The sequence below is a fragment of the Dasypus novemcinctus genome, chromosome 3, assembly GCF_030445035.2.
Source record: "Dasypus novemcinctus isolate mDasNov1 chromosome 3, mDasNov1.1.hap2, whole genome shotgun sequence".
Lineage (NCBI taxonomy): Eukaryota > Metazoa > Chordata > Mammalia > Cingulata > Dasypodidae > Dasypus > Dasypus novemcinctus.
Genome location: NC_080675.1, coordinates 83,821,905 through 83,843,535, shown reverse-complemented (window position 1 = coordinate 83,843,535; position 21,631 = coordinate 83,821,905). Strand labels below are relative to the sequence as shown.

General features: G+C 34.2%; 1 protein-coding gene across 14 annotated transcripts in view; it reads right to left on the bottom strand.

Annotated features, from left to right (window-relative positions):
- HEATR5A (HEAT repeat containing 5A) overlaps positions 1-21,631 on the bottom strand; it is a 122,758-nt gene that overhangs the window by 52,348 nt on the left and 48,779 nt on the right. For all 14 annotated transcript variants that reach the window (XM_058293600.1, XM_058293603.2, XM_058293607.2 and 11 more), the window contains 5 exons: positions 15,090-15,199; positions 12,117-12,280; positions 11,853-12,028; positions 8,019-8,124; positions 1,217-1,407 (listed from right to left, as the gene is read on the bottom strand). In XM_058293600.1, coding sequence (XP_058149583.1) covers positions 1,217-1,407; positions 8,019-8,124; positions 11,853-12,028; positions 12,117-12,280; positions 15,090-15,199 — 747 coding nt within the window. The remainder of the gene's footprint in view (positions 1-1,216; positions 1,408-8,018; positions 8,125-11,852; positions 12,029-12,116; positions 12,281-15,089; positions 15,200-21,631) is intronic.

Genomic DNA, 21,631 nt, shown 5'->3' with positions numbered 1-21,631 from the left:
GTTTGCACTCAATATTAAGGAAGCAACAACATATATTAAATAGTGTCTTTAAATAGAAACACATATAAAACAAGGTCATGCAGTGAACTGACAAAACTGCTGTGACTTGAGGTCCAGAGGAACCTAACCTTGCATTTCCTTAGGAGCAATGGTTCAGTATTTGCTCATTCTTCAACTTTATAGAAAATATCTATCATTAATAATGAGAATTGACTGTAAAAACTAAGTTAATAAGGCAGGCATAATTAATCATTATGCTAGATTTTTAAAAACTACCACATTGTGGAGATAACTGAATTCCATATAAAAATTCAGCTTCAACTCAGGAACTTTAATTTTAAAATTAAAAATAACAAGTTAATATTTACTAGAAATTTTCTTTGTACTGTGTACTAACTGAAGCCCTTCACCTGTAGTACTTCTTTAATCCTCCCAACAACTCTGAGGTTCATACTATCATCAGCAACTGTTTTATAGAAGAGGAAACCAAAATGACAGCTTAAGTAACTCTTACAAACTAACCAAATTGTAAATGGTAGAATTGGGATTGGAAATAAATTAGTATCCGACTCCAGATTTTAAACTCTTAAACAAACCAGCCACACATATTCAGGAGACTAGAAGTCAAAGTGCTACCTGTAATACCACCACCACTAACCTATCATGAACTAATATTTGTACTTGTTTTATTTTTTTCCTATTTATTATCTCATTAACCTGAACATTCTTAAGTAGTTATTATAGTATTAACCATCTCCTACGGGAATACAGGAAACTTGGCTGAGAGGATTAAGTAACCTGCCTAAGATCATAGAGCTAGTTAGCAGTATAAATGAAAATACAGTTTATGTTTCCTGGTCTGCAGCCTTTCCCTTCCCAGTAGATTGCTTTTACCACCTATCATATATAATTTTACATGGTAAACTTTTATAAGTGTCTTACAACATCAGAGTCCATTCCACTGATGGTCAATTATATTAGTAGTATAGATAGTAACTTATTTCTCATTATATAAAGACTGAACATAAACAGTAATAATTTTATGTTCCAAGACCAGGAGACCAAAGAGTTCTCCTTTATAAAGCTTCTGTATTAATCAGTTTTTCTTTTCTTAGTTAAATCTCAGGGCAAAGACCTCAATAATTTCAACAAACCAGCAAAACTACACCCAGTTTTGACACAGAGTCCATTAGTATTAAGCAAGAAATTCACTTACTTGTCAAAGCTAATTTGAGCTAATCCAGCAGTAAAAGCTCCATCACCAACCACTTGGGCTAATCTAGCCCACGCCTCTGCAGCTGTACATCTCAACAGGGGGTTGGGACTTTCTAGGGCTCCCATCACTAATGTTAGGGCAGGTCTTCTCATTTCTTCCACACCTAAACTTCTCTTGGAGCCAGCCATGTACTGAAATATGTGAAGACCAATACAATTTTACAATTATGGTTAATTATCTTCTCCAGTTTGAAATGTATATTCTGGTTAATCAACTATGTTTATACTTGGGTTACTACTTTAAAAAATATCAGAACACACATCACAAAAATCCATGCTAAATATACAAATAAAATTTGATTTATTTTCACAAAGTACTTTAGAATTCTAAACTTCCAACAAACCATATAGCAATCAATTATTAGTATAAATGTGTTGAGGCATAGTAAATAGATTTCTGTAAAATAAATGACCAAAGGAACCTATTATATTTTACTTAGTAACAATAAGCCATAAATGCAACAACTTTATCCTAAGAAAAGCTCATTTCATTCATATGGTTTTACCAATGAAAAAGATATTAGAATGAGGAACACATAAAATGGAATTTTAATGAAATTCTTTTTCCTTTTCCAATTAAAAAAAAGTGTGTAAAAAGAATAGTTTCAAAGTGAAAAAAATAGAAAAACCAAATCCAATAGGAGCTAAGTAGTTCTTCCCCTCCTCTGAGTCTCAACCTTAATATAAGATCCTATATTATTCTTTCAGTTAAAGTCTTAAGGCAGTAAACACTAAGAGTCCATAGAGCTGTAATATCCTCATGGTCTTTTTGATTTTTTTTTCCATATTGGATTTCTACTTATCTGATTTACTTTTCAGATTTTTCAGTTTTTAAATTCATGCCAAATTGCAGGCTTACTTTTTGATTTTCAGGTATTTTCTACACAAAAAGTTCCTACAGAACAAAATAAAATAGGAAAATATAATAATCATTGACAAAAAAGTTCTTTTTTCTGATTCCTTACTAGAGTTGGCCCATATATATATATATATATATATGGAGATGATTACTGTTTTGAGGCTTGGATGGCTAAATACAAAAGGTATAAGTACTGAGGATTATATGGTCTTTTAGGGTAAAAATGGATTTTTAAAGTATAATTTCATGTCCTCAAATTGTCATCTGTATTAATTCTCCAGTACTTGGAGCTTGTATCCAAAAGAGTGAAATGATATAACTAGAAAATGACCTTGAATAAAAGGGTCAACTCGGACCAGCAGAATATCTCAGTCTACATGTAATACCAGGAGTTAAAAATGCTTTTTGACCTGAATCAAGGGGGAAATGGAAAGGACAAGAGTTTATATGACTATGAGTCTCCAAAAAGAGCCGGGAGGTTATCAGAGGGGTCGCCCTTATGCACACCTCAGCAGAGTCCCAGAGACAGATAAAGTAGATAAAACCTTGGGTATTGGTTCTTCTGAGGGCTACAGAGACCCACAGGTTCTATGGTCATGGCAGATGGAGATCAGTGTCATGTCAGTTGGCCCTTCTTTGGAGTTTGTGTTTCTGTGCGATGAAGCTGGACTCAGATGTGATCTTTTTTCACAAGTCTCTCCTGTTACTTTTACCAGAACTGTAGTTGGTGCTGGGGTTTAATATATACCCAGGGGATCTGAATCTCTGGACTGACCGTATGATAGCCAGGCACTGAGCCTCAACAGACTTCAGCTCCTACACTCTGGTTTGTTGGACTTACCCCACTCAGCTAACATGGAGTTGAAGAAGGTCAACCACCACACCATGGACCAAGAGTGCCTACAACTGAAAGCAGGAGGATTGCATCCAGCATCCATGTGGAATCTAAGCCCCCTCTTGATACAGATGTGGAGTGGACACAATCATTCCCAGGTCCACAGGATGGAGGAATAGAATATAGATGAGAGTGGACTTACTGATATTTTATTCATGAACTACTGTGATTAGTATTCGAAGAAAATGTGGCATTGGTGTGGAGAAAGTGGCTATGGTGGCTGCTGGGTGTGAAGAATGGGAGGAAGAGATGAGATGTGGAGGCGTTTTTGGGACTTGGAGTTGTCCTGGGTGATACTGCAGGGACAGTTACCGGACATTGCATGTCCTCCCATGGCCCAATGGATGGAACGTGGGAGAGTGTGGGCTATGATGTGGACCACTGATCATGAGGTGCAGCAGTGCTCAGAGATGTATTCACCAAATGCAATGAATGTCTCATGATGATGGAGGAGATTGCTGCTATGGGGGGAGGAGTGGGGTGAAGAGGGTGGGGGTATATGGGGACCTAATATTTTTCTAATGTAATATTAAAAAAAATAAATAAAGACAACAACAAAAAAAAGATTTTACCAAAGGTTAAAAGAAAATGCCTACAAAAATGGGAGATATGCAATGTTAATGGATAGAAAGACCAAGTGTGGCAAAAATGCCAATTCTTCTCTATTTTATCTATAAATTTGATGCAATTCCAATAAAAAAAAAACAACAAAAAACAAGAGTGAAACGATCACAGCTAATAAAACTAAGCTAAATAATTTTTAAAATACGCAGCTAAATATTTTTATTTTATTTTCTAAATAGGTCAAAAGTTTACTTAGCATGAGCATTTTAAAAACCATATTCATATTAAATCTTTGCCTTAAAAAAAAATATAACTTAATGAAACAAATTTCTACAACATGTGTTCTAGAAATGGTGGCCTAAACATTCTCTTTATTCTACTAGTCAAAAATGAGGATAAAGGGTTTTGGGAAGATGGTAGAATAGGAAGCTCCAGGAATCATTCCCTCCACCAAAACAACTACTGAACTGGCATGAACTGTCTAAATAAACTATTTTGGAACTCTGGAATGTAGCTGAACACTGCACAGCATCTAGGGAAGAGCTGAAGAAACACTCTGGTAAGTGGTAGTAAATACTAGTGAATTTTTCCCTCCCTGCAGTGGGTACCATCCCTCATCATCCAACTGTATATCAGAGAGCAGTGGGGAACTACAGCCCAGGTTCTTAGTGTGGTTTGCACGTGCCTAGGTGGACATAAGGATTTATTCCTCCAAAATCCAGGGGGGTTCATGGTCTGATCACTGATCACAATTTTTCATCTACTACTTTAGATGGCTTGAGGGGCCAGCTCTGAGGGCAGCCATTGTTCCAATCCCCCTCAGGCAAAGAGGCAGAGGAATCTTAAAAAAAAAAAAAAAAAGAACCTGATTTTTCTTTTCTGGCCTTTTTCTCTTTTTATCTTCCATTCATTCAGAAACTAAAATAATTTGGAAAACTCACAAATTTATGGCTCCAGCCCTAAAAAACATAAAAAAACAAAGAACTAAAAAACTCCTAGCAATTCCAGAGAAGTTGGAGAACTAGAATTCCAGACTTAAAACAAGATGATAATCATAATGCCTAGTTGTCAAGAAAAAATTACAAAACACACAAAGAAACACAAAAGAATGACCCATTCAGAGGAAAAAATGAAATCTGCGAGAAACCATCCCTGAGGAGCTCATATATTAGAACTGTTAACTGTCTTACATGTTTAACGTGCTAAAGGAATTCACATGCAAATAACTAAAGGAAATTAGGAAAATGCTGTTTGAACAAAATAAAGGTACAGAAATTATTAAAGAACCAAATAAATTCTGGAGCTGCAAAGTACAGTAACTGAAATGAAAAACTCATGAGATATATTAAAAAATGGATTTTAACAGGCAAAAGAAAGATCAGCAAATGTGAAGATAAGGCAATTGAAATTATTCAGTGAGCAGAAAGAAAAAAATGAAGAAAAATTACAAGAGTTCAGGAACTTGTGGGACATTGTCAAGCATACCAACATGCATCACTGGAGTCCCAGAAGGGCAAAAGAGAGAGAAAAGGCAGAAACAGTATGTGAAGAAATAATGGCTGAAAATTTCTTAAATATGATGAAAGATATGAATATATATTATACATCCAGGAAGCTCAACAATCTCTAAGCGGGAAAGACTTAAAGAGATCCACTTCAGGATACACCAGAGTGAAACTGTCAAAATCCAAAGACAAACAGAGGATTTTAAAAGCAGAAGGAAAAGCAACTTCTTACAATATAAAGGATCCCCAATAAGATGAACAGATTTCTTATCAGAAACCATGGAGGCTGGAAGAAAGTGGGATGGCACTATTTAAACTCCTTAAAGAAAAAATATCAACCAAAATTTCATGTCTGGTAAAATTATACTCCAAAAATGAAGGTGATATTAAGACATTTACAGAGTTATTTTAAAGTGTTCATTTTCAGAAGATCTGCTTTACAAGAAATGCTATCTTATTAGACAGTAAATCACAGTCATAAGAGAAATAAATATTATTGGTAAACATAACTACATAGGTAAATATAAAGTTCTGTATCATTGTACTTTTGGTTTATAACTGCTTTTCCCCCTTCTATGACTTAAAAGCAAATGTGTAAAAATATTTAAAATTTGTTAATAGTTATACAATGCATAAAGATGTACTGAGACTATAAATATGGAGGGATGAAAATATATAGGAATATACTATTGAAACTAGACCGGTACTAGAAATGATTTTTATATTATGCATATATTACCACAATTAAAAATAAATATTTTTTAAAATGAGGTTTAAAAAGCTTAGTTTCAAATGAATCAGCTAAAAAATCAAATTAAACCTAAAGAATATAAAGAATATGGAAAAAACCCACAAAAATTATAAAGCATGAAAAGTTTCAAGGCAATTATAACTTGACAAGATTTAAAACTCATCTTGCTCTATACTATGAACTTATATATAGTATCTGATTAAAAATTATATCTCATCAGTTTACTGAGGGTATTATAATTAAGATCAAGGGGAAGTAATTATGTAAAATATAGATATACATCTCAACTTGTATAATTAATGCTACTGATAGAGAATAAGTTTATGGCAATAATTTAACTCTAGCTCCCTTTATGGTGATTTGTTGAGCTTTTCCTTTTCTGTTTTCTTAAGCCATTTGGAATCTAAGAAACAATCTTCATTTATACTGCCACTAGTGATACTCAATGAGGGTTCAGAAACATTAATTATATTCCACATAAATCCCCAACATAATGTCTAGGGAGAGTAGTTGAAAAGGGCTGTCATGAAGGAAAGAATTTTAAAATTAGAATATTCTAAGAAATACAAGCCTTAAAACAAATTAAAGCCCATTTAGTTTTCCCCCCAATTTTTCCAACTATATTCCAATAGAGAGAAGTTCTGAGTTAGTAGATCTGAGACTCTGCATTTATAACAAATTTCCAGGTGGATGATACTGTTGGTTCAGGGACCACACTTTGAAAATGACTAGTCTTGGACAGGGGCTGGTGAACTCTGTAGAGGGCCAGATATGTAAATCTTTTAGGTTTTGTGGGTATTGTGGTCTCTATCACTACTACTCAACTTGGTTGCTGTAATAGCAAAGCAACTCTACACAATATGTAAATGAATGAGTGCAGCCATATTCCAATAAAATTTTATTTATGGACAGTGAAATCTAGATTTCATATAATTTCCATATATCACAAAATTACATTCTTTGGATTTTTTTTAACCATTTAAAAATGTAAAACCATTTCTTTACTCACAAGATGTACAAAATTAAGCAGCGGTTGGATTGGTCCATAAATCAGTTTGCCAATCTCTGGTCTAGAATATTAGCTTCAGGAGGATGGCTCTTCTTTTTTGTTTTTAATTGTCTTTTTTTAATATCACTTTTATTTTATTTTTATCTTTACCAGAGGTTTTTATTTCTAACTGTTGCTTTTTTTATATTGTTGTATTTTTTTTAAAGATACATAGAAAACAAAAAATGTTACATTAAAAAATATAACAGTTCCCACATACAGCACCCCCCGCACCCCCACCTCCTCCCACATCAACAACCTCTTTCATCATGTGGCACATTCATTGCATTTAGTGAATACATTCTGGAGCACTGGTGCACTGCAAGGATTATAGTTTACATTGTAGTTTACATTATCCCCCAGCACATTCAGTGGGTTATGGAAGGATACATAATGTCCAGTATCTGTCCTGGCAATATCATTCAGGATAACTCCATGTCCCAAAAATGCAGGAGGATGGTTCTAAGCCAAGATAATAGTTTTTATTCCTAACAGGTTTTATATATATGGAGAGAAAAGTAAAAGAATCACAAATCCTGAAACATCTTCATTAAGAGATGAAGAAAAATGAAAACAACAACAACGGAGTTTTAAAAAGACCATCTGGGTGGCAGACTTGGCCAAGTGGTTAGGGTGTCCATCTACCACATGGAAGGTCTGCGGTTCAAACCCCGGGCCTCCTTGACTCATGTCAGTGCTGATGTGCCCAAGAAGTGCCCTGCCATGCAGGGGTGTCCCCCGCGTAGGGGAGCCCCACGCGCAAGGAGTACACCTTGTAAGGAGAGCCACCCAGTGCTAAAGAAAGTGCAGCCTGCCCAGGAATGGTGCCACACATGGAGAGCTCACACAACAAGATGACGCAACAAAAAGAAACACAGATTCCTGTGCTGCTGACAACAACAGAAGCGGACAAAGAAGACGATGCAGCAAATAGACACAGAGAACAGACAACCGGGGTGGGAGGGGAAGGGGAGAGAAATAAATAAATAAATCTTAAAAATAAATAAATAAATAAAAAGACCATCCTCCCACCCCCTTATATGGTCATATGTAAAAAAAAAAAAAAAAAACCCAAAAACTAACAAAAAGCAAATATATAAATATTTAAAAAACAGGATTACCTTCAAAAAGCTAGAAAATGAAGAAACAACATGTAACTGAACTACTTGCTGACGAGCTCCTTTTGTGTGCTTTATACTGTCCAAAAGTTGTTCCAATACATGAAGCCTAAAATCAAAAGCAACACAATTTAAATAGATCATACTGTAGATTTTAAAATAGAGATTATAATCTAAAGGGCAATGCTAGGTATCTACTGCTAATATGTTTTGTTGGATTATTTTTTAGAACTACTAAAATGAGATAAAATGTTACTGAAAAACCTTGACATACTTTCCAACAGAAATTTATTTTGAATATATATCATGTTGAGAGAGGAGAGAAGCATTATTTTGTTAAAAAAAAAAAAAAAGGACAACAAATGTACCATTTAAGAATTAGCTAGACAAATTAAAATATTTCAGTAACTATTTTCTAAAAAAGACTTTCTAAAAGTTATTTCCATCAACTCTTTTGCTCTTAGTACCAGGACTTACTAGACTCAAATATGCTGCTTCATTTTCATATTAGCACCAACTTTTGTCTATAGTTAATGTGAAACAACACTGCCCTTTAAAAAATACACTTTTCCCTCTGGTTATTAAAATTACTATACACTGTAGAAAAAAATTGAAAACGTAAAAACATTAAGAGAATAAAAATGACCTATTAGCTAACTCCCAAATATAATTTTTAAATGTACTTGAGATCATAGTATGTATATACACAATTTTAATCCTTGCTTTACTTAACATGAACTCTTTAGAGCTTTTCAAACGATTTGCATTGTTCAACAACATTTTTACGGACCTTATTTCTTCATACACATACTATAAGTTATTCTATTGGTGAAGAATTTTCCATTTTCACAATTCTAACTATGATGAGTATATATATTACTTTTAGGCTGAGGATGAATGTCTATTAGCTTTCTGAATATCTGTTTTTCATGTCCTCACAACACAAGGCATTTAAACACTTAATTGAGATTTAAATACTGATATTGAGATTAACTATGCATACTATGAAAAAAGCCACCCCGTCTTTTCCACCAATTTTTCCTTTTTCAGGTTTTATTTTAAGCCCCACGCTTCCTTTTCCCCTTTCTCCTCCTTTAAAGAAAAACTGAAATAATGTTTAAGATTATTTTTAGGTTGTAAACTATCTTGAGGGCAGGTTTGTGCCTCATTTATTTAGCATGTTGTATTTGGCACATAGTAGGCTTTCGATGTACTTGTTAAACAATCATAAAAGACAACTGCCTCCAGCGAGTAAACACAGAGCATGATTGGCTGAAGATGTGAATATGGGTAAACCTTTACCCAACCCTAATGTGCTTTGAATATCCCTACATCCTTATTGAGACCCCTATTATTCTGTTGAGGCTACAAAGCCTAAATATATTTCTACTTCAAAGGCAAGTTTATCATCAGAGCAGAATAGATATGGGTATTGTGCCTTTAAAAAATCCATCTGTGGAAGAAGTTAAGTTAGAGAAGCTGTGACACTGCGCATATCAAATGAACTGGGGCTAACAGTATGCATACAATAAACTTATTGAAGGTAATAAAAATGGCAGATCACTATGATTTTGGGAAAACCACAGAATTCTAAGAATACTTAGAAAAATATTTTCTTATTTCAAGGTTAATTTTGCTCATAATAGTAAATTTGAAAAAACTCAGAAATATATAAAATCTCTTTGCCTGGTTTTCAAGAACATATTTAAAGCACTGCTTTGAAGACCATATATATTTTAATTAATACCTTTCTCCTCTAGAAGTGCAAATATAAGCAAAAAGGAGAAAGGTATTCCATTTTAAATAAGTATTCTATCTGTGATAACAGAAAATTAGAAATTTAACTTTCCTATCTACATAGCTTCTCTATCCTGGTCCTCTAAGACATCCATTGGAGACTGATGATAATTGCTTATGACCCACTTTCTACATCTCAGATTCTGCCAGATCTCTTCCTTTAATGATCTCCAAACTACTGCCAACTATTTTTATTCAGTTAAAATCTAAACAGAATGAAAGATTTTGCGTTCATCAGGTCTCAACTTGTTTATTACAACAAAAAAAGTTTTCCCTCTCTTAAATATTCATTTTATTTATAACAATAGTTATTATTATTTTTAGGAGGTATCAGAGATTGAACTCAGGACCTCGTACATGGGAAGCAGGCACTCAAGCACTGAGCTATATCCGCTTCCCAATGAAATTGGTTTTTTCGTTTGTTTGCTTATTTTTACAATGTACCAGGGATTGAACCCAGGCACTCAACCACTTGAGCTGCATCTGCTCCCCACTACGTATTATTTTAATCCAAATTGGTTAAAAAAACTATGAGCAAAATTTTCAAAGTTCATTAAACTCTAAACAATAGAATTAAGAACTCATCTCCTTGAAACTACAATTGAGTAATAAACCTATAAAACACCTCTAGGAAATTAATAAAATCACTATTTTTAAAAGGAGAAGTTGTAAGAAAAATATTCTTTCTATTTTTTTTTTGCTTTTTACCTTTGACCTATCAAAAAATAGTAGAGCCATTTAAGAACACACTTAATTTAAAATCTTTGCCTACAAGGACATGCCTGCTTCATCCACAGTAGTTACTGTTACATTAATCAAAAATATTTATTTTTAATTAATCATATGCGCTATAAAATAGTATAGCTACAGATTGGTTCAAATTCTACACTCCATGTATCATTCTTTGAATGTTCCAGGCTACTATTGATTTTCCCCTCATCTTTTAGTGCTATTTTGTTCATTTATAATTTAGTCAAATATTATCTTTAAATATCTTATAACCATGATTTTATAGTTATAATATACACAGAAAGCTAAAGGTTACCAATAAATTTGGGGAAAATATTATCTTTTGAAATTGAAGCTAATAAAAATCAACATAAATATAATTTACTTCTCTATCAAATGAAATTAAATTATTCCAAGACCTGTTGCAGAAATGTGTTGCTGATGAGACTAAAATATTTTTATCAGAGACTAAAGTAAATTCTCTAATTGGTATCCTCTAGAAGACATAACCAGATAAAATGATATAATAAAAGCTATGAACTTGTCAAATGCATTGTTGTTGGTCTAACATGATTGAGAGAAACAAGAAAATTAAAGAATGAATGAATGATGAATTTTGATAGCAATCATTTGGAAACTGTTAACTGGCATAGCTTACGGGAGAGATTCATACCCTATTTAGTTTCTTAGGTAAAAACAGAGTTTCCTGGAGAGTAGATATGAGTACGATGTTTTGATCTCCAAAAAGGCATATTTCCCATTATTAAGAAACTGTCATTCCTAATTAGAAATCATTATTAACATTTTGTTTTTCAAAGCCAAAGCTCATTTTGAGTGAACTGGTAAGAAACAACAATTTTTAAAATCTGCCAAATTGAAGATTAACCCCTGAACCTATAATGGCTCCAGAAAGCCTATAGGACCTCTTCTAAGCAGAAAACCAGAGTTTTTCTCTGTAACAACAGCTCATAAATCAATGTTATTGAGTCATTATTGACTCTTTCATTTATATTTTCAATTTGATGATAAGCTAATCATGGGCAAAGTATTGCATCCACAATAGTACCTAGTAGCACTTAAATCACTGTTTTACTCTGTGGTTTTAGGCATTTAATAATTTATTAAATATTAGTCAAATGAATAATTAAATAGCCTTTATTTCATCTTGACCTGTAGTCTATAAGAAATCTTTGAAATCAATGAGACCTTCTGACAATATTCTTCCTATCTACCAGTTCCCTATCATGCAGTCACTGAACCATTAATGTAATATATTTCAGGACAGGTGAACTACTGAAGATATTTATTTACCTTTGAGCTTCTCCCACATGAGCACATACAATCCCAAAGAGCTTGACTGCAGAGCTAATAACTAATAGTGTTGGAGGTAGGGGCTTAGGCACCGAGTTTCCCTCTACATCTTTCTCATAAATAGAATAAGGGTCATATTCCAGACTTCCACAAGCAACACCACTACCAAGCAGGAGCTAAAGGAAAAAAATGGCATATCAGATTTTTAAATAATTGTTGACAACTTGAATCTACCCAAAAGTTATTAAAAAAAAATGACCATACTTGTTCTTCAATAAATCTATGGTCAGTCTCTTGTAGCAAAGGACTCAATATCAAAAGATCATCCTGATGACAGAGGGGTGGAAGCAAAAATGTGGATGCTGCCACCTGGATATCAGGGGCGATCAAGTCAGCAGCCAACTCTTTGAGGATAGCACAGAAATTTCCTGTTGAGTCAGAGAAAAACAGCAGTTAGAAATATAGTACTAGCAGTTATTTGGTTAGAGAATGGGATTTAAAAAGCCCAGGTTAAGATTTAATCCACCCATTGGCCAACTGACTATATCATAGCTCAAGATTTTTTTATCTGCTCCTTGAAAGCTGTCCCAAAAAGCAAATATATCTGCTTAAAAAGCATATGCCTGAAAAAAAACTTATGAGCATGCAGAATTTCAAAATATATGAAAGGAGTCATAACAGTATTAGAAAGCCTCATATGTTTGTCACTTAGTTCAGCAGCTGGACCAATCTTGTTTCACCTGTATCCTCCTACCCCCACATTATTTTGAAGCAAACTCTGGACAATAAATATTGCATTGCGTATGACTAGTTAATCTTTATTTTAAACATAATCACACTATTATTACCTCATGTTTCTTAAAAAAAAACCCTAAACATCAAATATTTGTATTTCTAATTATTCCATTAAGCACCTATTTTTTTTTCGTTTGCTTATATGTATGAGTACAGAGCTAAGTAAAGTCCACACACTGCAACTAGCTGATATAGCTTAAGTCTCTTTTAACCTAAAATTCTCCCTCTACCATTATTTCTTGTGGTTTATTGAAAGAAATAATATTTGTTTTGTAGTTCCTACAGCCTGGATTTTTATAGCTATACCTTCTGATATAGTTTAATCTGTTCCTCTATAGTCTGTATGTTTTTAAAATTTGCAGTTGATTTTTGTTGGGGGTGGCATGTCATAGGCAGCGTTGTGTTATTCCATAAGGATGTGTATATGTTGCCTCTCCTATATACACATTTTGAAAAACTGTTTCCATTATCACATTGATCAACTTATCATTTCAGAGATGTTTTCATCCTAATTTCTGATGGATTTTCAATAAAAATTTCTCTACATAAACCATAATTGACCTCTGCTAGTTTGTAATTTAAGTACTTTAGGAATGAGTAAAAATGGCCTTATAGAAACATTCTTTCACAGCGTTCTTTTGAGCAACGGCATCAAGATGAAATGAGGACTGGGGCAATGTCTACTTATTAGAAATGGTAAAATGAGTTATAAAGCATTAACTTGCCATCATTTTCTATATCATTAGTAGCAGTACCACTAGTAAAAACAAATATTTATTTTTAAAGTAGGATTTAATATGTGTTGGGAAATGTTATACAAATTTTACATATGATCCTCATAACAATATCATGAGCTCAGTACTATTGCTTCATACTGTCATTTTACAGATGAGGTAACAAGAACAGAGTTTGTTACTTGTTCAATATCACACAGCAATTACATGGCAGTCAGACTGAACCCCAGGCTGTCAGGCTCTAGGACATGAGCTTTTAACCACTATACTCATTCAGGCACATTATTTTTTCATCCAAACTGTGTAAAATGCTAAAGAGAAAAAAAATCTTTAGTACATTTCATCCTCCCTTTCAAGAAGCTACAAAATAGGGGACACAAACACATATATTAATCAATAATACAAAGGTAAGAAGTACTCTGTTTCATAAAAGATGAAAACAAAAAGTACTGGTAAGTTCTAAGAAAGGAGAAACTACACACAGCAACTGGGGGACGGCTTAGATGGACAGGGATCTGTGTAGCCTTACTGAAGCAAATGAGAGTTGCTTAAAGTAATTTTAATAAGGTTAATTAACAGCAAACCATACTCAGCAAAATAATTCTGATGGCAGTAAAATATGCAAGGCATGTTAGGTACTACAGGAAAATGTTAAAATGTGGTAAATCTCTATTTCTCAGTTAAAGTTAACCACTGCCAGAATGAATTTAGTAATAATTTTAAAATAGGAGCAAGTCTATTTTACCAACTGCAGTGTTCCAGTAACCCAAAATCACCTTTGAGCCTCTTAAGAGTAAAAACTACATTATAACTTTATATAAAGCCTTGATAGTTCAACATGAAAACTCCAATAGGGTGGTGTTAAGAATACAAATATGGGGAAGTGGACTTGGTCCAGTGGTTAGGTCCGCCTACTACATGGGAGGTTCGCGGTTCAAACCCCGGGCCTCCTTGACCCACGTGTAGCTGGCCCATGTGCAGTGCTGATGTGCGCCAAGGAGTGCCATGCCACGCAGGGGTGTCCCCCGCGTAGGGGAGCCCCATGCTGAAGGAGTGCGTCCCGTAAGGAGAGCCACCCAGGGCGAAAGAAAGTGCAGCCTGCCCAGGAATGGTGCCGCACACATGGAGAGCTGACGCAACAAAAAGAAACACAGATTCCCATGCCGCTGACAACAACAAAAGCGGACAAAGAAGGCGCAGCAAACAGACACAGACAACAGACAACTGAGGTGGAGAGGGGGAAGGGGAGAGAAATTAAATAAATAAATAAATCTTAGAAAAAAAAGAAAGAAGCTTGTTTGAAAAAAAAAGAATAGAAATATGGAATGTGTATAATAATTACTCTAGAAGGAAACTAGGAATGGCCAAATTTCTAACATATTTGTATTACATTGTCTGTACAAAACTCTGGAGTAGAATCAAGTTTTCGTGACTCATTCTCTCCTTAACAGTAGAGTTCAGGACTTTTTCCCAGAAAACAGAAGAAAGCAGGACATAAGGTAGCATTGTTTTTATTTTTAAAACATATTTTATTTACTATAAAATGGTGAACACATGGATAAAGTAAAATTGCTTAGACCTTCTAGAAACAAGTCAGTTAGCAACTGCCATATGATTAATTCAGGCAATAGTATTTATTGAACAACTATTATTTTCCAGGCACTGTACTACCCATAAACAGTAAAACATTTTGGTCTAAGGCACATACCTTTATAGGTTTCAGGAGGTAATAAAATCAATAGCTCATAAAGCCTCTGTCTATAAATTACTGATGGTGTTTTCAAAGGACCTCCATACATTTTTAATATTGAAGAAAGCCTTAAAAGAAAAAGTATCTTAAGTACGTAAGTTATATAACAATGTACAAATATTGAACAGGGTGACACACAAATTAGCTATACACATTACTAGTGAACATTAGTGCTGCTTTATATAATGGCATTTAAAAAAATATATATGGTGACTACAAAGCATGAGAGATTATAAATGTCAAACATGGAAATGATTCTGCTAGCTTTTCTATCACAATTCCTAAAACAAATCTATGCATTCAGCTAAGATTCAACTTAGATTTAGTGCCACAAGCATTTTGTTCAGAAACCAAAACTCTTACTAAATCCCCAAATCTACAAGTTGGCATTTGTAAAACAAAACACACACACACATACAAAGGAGAAACAAATACCTAGAGAAAAACCCAAGCATTTATTGGAAAATTGATCTGGAATGTCACCATTAAATAAAAATGAATCATCAAAATATGAAAAATCATATAAATAATAAAGCTAGAGCTTTATTTTATAAAAATAAACGGCAAATTCTCTTTTATTAAAGTACAGGTAGACCCAATGTTTCCCCAAAAGTTCAATTGACAAAATTTCTTATCTCCTCCTTTCTTTACTCTTTTTTCCTTTTATATACTCTTCTTTCCCTTCTGCTCACCCTAACTACTGGACATCACTTTAATGATATTCATACATTTAACAAATATTTACTGAGGTCTACTTTTTGCAAAGAGCATATGTCATCAGCTTGGCTGTGGCATTCACCCCTTTTAGCAATTCAGAAATTCAAAGGAATTACTTTTATTCTGCCACTGGAGTAAATTCTCTCTACTGTCATTGCATGCGGTTTCCAGATTCTCTGAAAAATTCCGGCAATATTTAGTCACTTGCATATTTTAGAAAACAATATTAATTATGATTTCTAGTTTCTAAAAGAAGAGAGTTATCTATTGACTAGTCATTTTATTTAAAAAAAATTTGGTTCCCTTTTATACTTTCAGCTTGATAAATATGGTACAGAAAATATTTATATAGAATTTTTTATTGATAGAAGAGTAAATCTATTGCATCATTGTGTTCTTCTAAAACCAGATCAGAAAATTATAGCTAACATATAAAAACTATTTCAATTATATTTGACATGATGTTAAGAAACTATAAAATAACATTTTAAAAATCCTGCAACATTCATTAGGTTTAAACACAATAAAGTTTAGTTCAGAGGTGTGTGTGTGTGTTCAAGGAAATTAACATGGATAGAACAAAATAAAAATTTATGAAAGCACAAGATCAGACAGTGTGGGGAAAAGAAAATATTCTTAGAGGCTCCTGCTTCCTTTTGGAGGGTGGATTAGAGTCTCTGAAAGGCCTTCCTGCTACAATATACCGAATATCCTGGAGGAAAGATACTTTTCATTGCCTGGCTTGCAGAAATGGACTTTTTCAAGGCCAAGCTCTCCCTTTCTAAATAAAAACCAACAAAAATATGAAACAAAACATGAGCTGAAAACAGAGTGAGAACACAAATACTAATATCAACAAAAGGACCTAAGACTGAGCTCATATCCATAGTAAGACAGGTGTGGGAAGTCTTGAAGGGGACTAAAGTGGTATCAAGGTCCTGGCAGAGGCAAAGACATACGATTACATCCAGCTAAAAAGGGAGTTAGTGGAAGAAAAAGCTGAAGAAGTTATCCATAATGCAGTACACAGATAAAAAATATGAGAAAGAAATAAAGAAACCTGGAATACAAAGTGGAAAATTCTAAAATTTTTCTAATCAGAGTCCCAAAAGAAAAGTTTTCAGAGAATGGAGAATAGGCAATATTTGAAAAGATACTAGTCAGTTTTCCAGAACTATTTAAAGCAGGGGTTCTTAACTTTTTTTGTACCATGGACCCCTTTGCCAGTGAGATGAAAACCATGGACCCCTTACTAAGTCCACACTAGACTGTATTATTTAATAAATACATCACGCCTGCACCAACAAGTCCCCACAAGGATAAGGTTTTTTGGATTTCAATTCAAAGTCATGGACCCCTGCTTAAGAACCCAATATAAAAGCATGAATCAAAAAATACATATGAGAAGCAAATGTGGCTCAAGCAATTGAGCTCCTGCCTACCACATGGGAAGTCCCTAGTTCAGTTCCTGGTGCCTTCTAGAGAAGACAGCAAGCTGGTGCTATGGGCAGGCATGGTGAGCTGATGCAACAAGAGACACAAGAGGAAAAACATAATGAAACACACAACAAAGCAGGAAGTGAATGTTCGCATTGCTCCCAAAGAGCACAAGCAAGAGAGCAAACTGAAAATGATGGGCAGGTACGGCAGGCTTAAGCAACAAAATGACTCAACAAGAGATACAAAAAGAAAAACATAACGAGAGACATAACAAAGCAGGGAATGGAGGTGGCTCAAATAATTAGGCACCTCCCTCCCGTATCAGAGGTCACGAGTTTGGTTTCCAATGCCTCCTAAAGAAACAAGGAAGACGAACAGATATAGCAAGTTCAAACAATGACAGGGTGGGAAGAAATAAATAAAATAAATCTTAAAAAAAAAAAAAAATATATATATATATATATATACACACACACACACCAAGTGAAATAAAGAAATCTACAAATTGCCAGTTAAAAGACAGAGATTGTCAGATTCAATTTTTAAAAATACAACCCTATGCAGGTTATGAGAGTCACACCTAAAAATATAGTGAAATGGAAAAGACATAACACATACAAACTAAGCATAAAGATTGGTACTTTTTGGGATTCAACAACTGGGACTTCAGAAGGAAATTTAAGGTCTTATATTAGAAAAGAATTAAGATAAATTCAATAAGCCAATGCATTCTAATTTAGAAAAACAACAAAACTCAAGAAAGTGGAAAGGAAATAATAAAGAACAATAATGAAGCAATACAAACATAATCAAGTTTTTCTTTGTAAAGATTAATTAGATAAACTTCAAGATAGACTGGGGGGAAAAAAGAGAAGACATAATGAAAACATATTAGAAAGGAGAATGAGACAGTATAAATATAGTAGAGATAAAGAATTGTATGAACAACTTCATGCCAAAAGATCTGAAGATGCAGGTGCACTGGGAAAATTCCTGGAAAAATATACCTTGTCAATTTGACTCTAACCAACCAATCAACCAACCAATAAGCAAAGTAAATAGAAAAATCACAGAAACCAGACCTCAAATAGTTAAAAACATTTAAGGAAAAGGAATATGTAGTCAAAATTTTCCCACAAAGAAAATAATAGGTTCAGATGGTTTTACAGGTGATTGGTGACAAAATTTCATTCCAGTCTTATATAAACTTTCTCAGAGAATAAACATAAGTAAACACCTTCCCAACTCATTCTTTGAGGCCAGTATAACTTTGATACCAAAAATTTACAATGACACTGCAAGATGAGAAAATTACATGACAGTCTCACTGAAGAATACATGTGAGAAAAAACCAACAAATATTGGCATACTAAATTCAGAAATTTATAAAAAATAACATTTATGACCATACATGGTTTATCCCAGGAATGCAACCAATTAAAAAACTGGTCAGTGAAATTCATATTAAATTTATCAGATGAAAGCACTTTGTAAAAATCAAAACCCATTTCTGATTAAAAACATAGATTACTTTCTTAATCCGAAAAAGAGTCTACAAAAAAGCCTGTAGCAAATATCATTCTTATTAATGAAACGAGAAAAGCATTTAACTAACTGCTTCTATTCAGTTTTAAATAGTTCTCTAATTTCCTGTAAGTAGGGAGGAAGACTATTAATCAATATGTATTGTAATGGGAAAAAACCAGAAGAATCTACAGATAAATGTTTATTATAGGAGAATCCAGCCTAAAAGCAATTACATTTTTATAACCGGCAATAAACAGAATGTAATATTTACCTATATATACTATATATCTGTACATATAATAGCAATAAAAGGTAAAAAGTACCTGGAATTAAATTTAACAGAAGACATATAAGACCTTTATGTAGAAAAAATTTTACATTTTATATGAAAGACCTAAATATCAGGAAAAAGACATCATATTCATTGGAAAAATACCATTCTCTTCAAATTTATGTACAGCTTCAATGCAATTTCAATTAAAATCTTACCAGGAGAGGATCAAAAGTACAAGATAGGCCAAGATAGGCCTAAAGAGGAATAAGGTCAAAAGCTTGCTCTAAAGGACACTAAAATTTTAATATAGGGAAGCGGACTCGGCCCAGTAGTTAGGGCGTCCGTCTACCACATGGGAGGTCCGCAGTTCAAACCCCGGTCCTCCATGACCCGTGTGGAGCTGGCCCACGTGCAGTGCTGATGTGCGCAAGGAGTGCCGTGCCACGCAGGGGTGTCCCTGCATAGGGGAGCCCCAAGCGCAAGGAGTGCGCCCCGTAAGGAGAGCCTCCCAGCGTGAAAGAAAGTTCAGCCTGCCCAGGAATGGCGCCGCACACATGGAGAGCTGACACAAGATGACGCAACAAAAAGAAACACAGATTCTCGTGCTGCTGACAACAACAGATGCAGACAAAGAAGTACAGGCAGCAAATAGACACAGAGAACAGACAACTGGGGGGGGGGGGGGAAGAGGAGAAAAATAAATAAATAAATCTTTTTAAAAAATTTAATACAAATTATTAATAAAGATGATGAGTGTTGGCACAGAAATAGGCAAACACACCAATAGAACATATTAGAAGGCACACAGAAACAGACCTTGTATATATGAGAATATAATCCATAACAGAAGTAAACGGAAAAATCACTGGAGAAAGTGTGGATTTAAAAAAAAAGTATGGGACAACTGGTTACCTATATTAAAAAAGAAAAACAAATTGGATGCCTAACTCATTCCAAACAGAAAAATCAATTTCTAATGGACTGAAGACTTAAATGTGAAATACAAAACACTATCCATTTTAGAGAGAAATATGAGAAAATATCTTTATAAAGGAAGACTTTCCTAATCCCAAACACAAAAAGTACAAGTCAAAAAATTAAAATTGTTAAACTTGACATTTAAATTATGAACTTCTGATAATCAAAACACTGGAAGATACTTTTAATATTTTAAAAACCAGCAAAAGATTAGTATTCAAAATATGTAAAGAATTTCTATGGATCAATTAAAAAAGGTAAACGACCAAAGAGAAAAAGGTTAAAAACATGCATGAATAGGCATTTTGCAAAAGGGGAAACACTGAGGAAAAATAAATATATAAAAATGATACTGACACATTAGGAATCTGAAATACAAATTTTAAAAAAGCATAATGGGATACCTACTAGATGAGCTAAATTGAATATGTACTGATGAAGATGTGGATCAAAGGGTACTCATACACACTATTGGTAGAAATAATGCAAGACCTTGGGAACATTACTTGGTATTATCTTATAAAGCTGAAGATAAAAATACCTACAGATGAGCAACTTCACGCTAGGTACATACTTTACAGACCCTTTCATACATATATACCAGGAGACATGAATAATAATGTTTATATTAACTTGATTTTAATAGCAGAAAATTGGAAACAAGCCAGAAGTCAAATGACAGAATAAAATAACTTGTTGTATACTCACACAATTAAATATGATACAGCAACCAAGATGAATGAGTGAACTTACAAATGGGATGAAGTTTAAAGACAGTCAAGTGGGAAAAAACCAAGTTCCAGAGACTTGCAGTATGATACTATTTGCCTCATCAAAACCAAGCAAAACTGGGAAGCGGATTTGGCCCAACGGATAAGACCTACCACATATGAGGTCCAAGGTTCAAACCCAGGGCCTCCTGACCCGTGTGATGAGCTGGCCCACATGCAGTGCTGATGTGTGCAAGGAATACTGTGCCACGCAGGGGTGTCTCCCGTGTAGGGGAGCCCCACGTGCAAGGAGTGTGCCCCATTAAGGAAAGCCGCCCAGCACGAAAAAAGTGCAGCCTGCCCAGGAATGGCACCGCACACACAGAAAGCTGGCACAGCAAGATGATGCAACAAAACGAGACACAGATTCCGGGTGCCACTGACAAGAATACAAGCGGACACAGAAGAACACACAGCAAATGGTCACAGAGAGTGGACAACTGGGGGGGCGGGGTAGGGAAGTGGAGAGAAATAAATTCAAAAACAAAAAAAACTCAAGCAAAACTAAACAATGTACTGTTTAAGAAAACATACATGTGATAAAGTTTTTTTAAAATAGAGGGAATAATAACTATAAAATTCAAGATAGTGACTATGCCTAAAGGAAGGCAGAAAGAATGGTACGAAAGAGGAGCACATGGATAATGTCGAAAGTACCATTAATGCTCTAGTTCAGGGGGTATGATGGGGTCAGCCAAATCTGGCCCATTGCCCATTTCTGTAAATAAAGGTTTATTGAAAAAGCCACACTCACTCATTTACGTATTATTTATAACTGCTTTCTAGCTAAATGA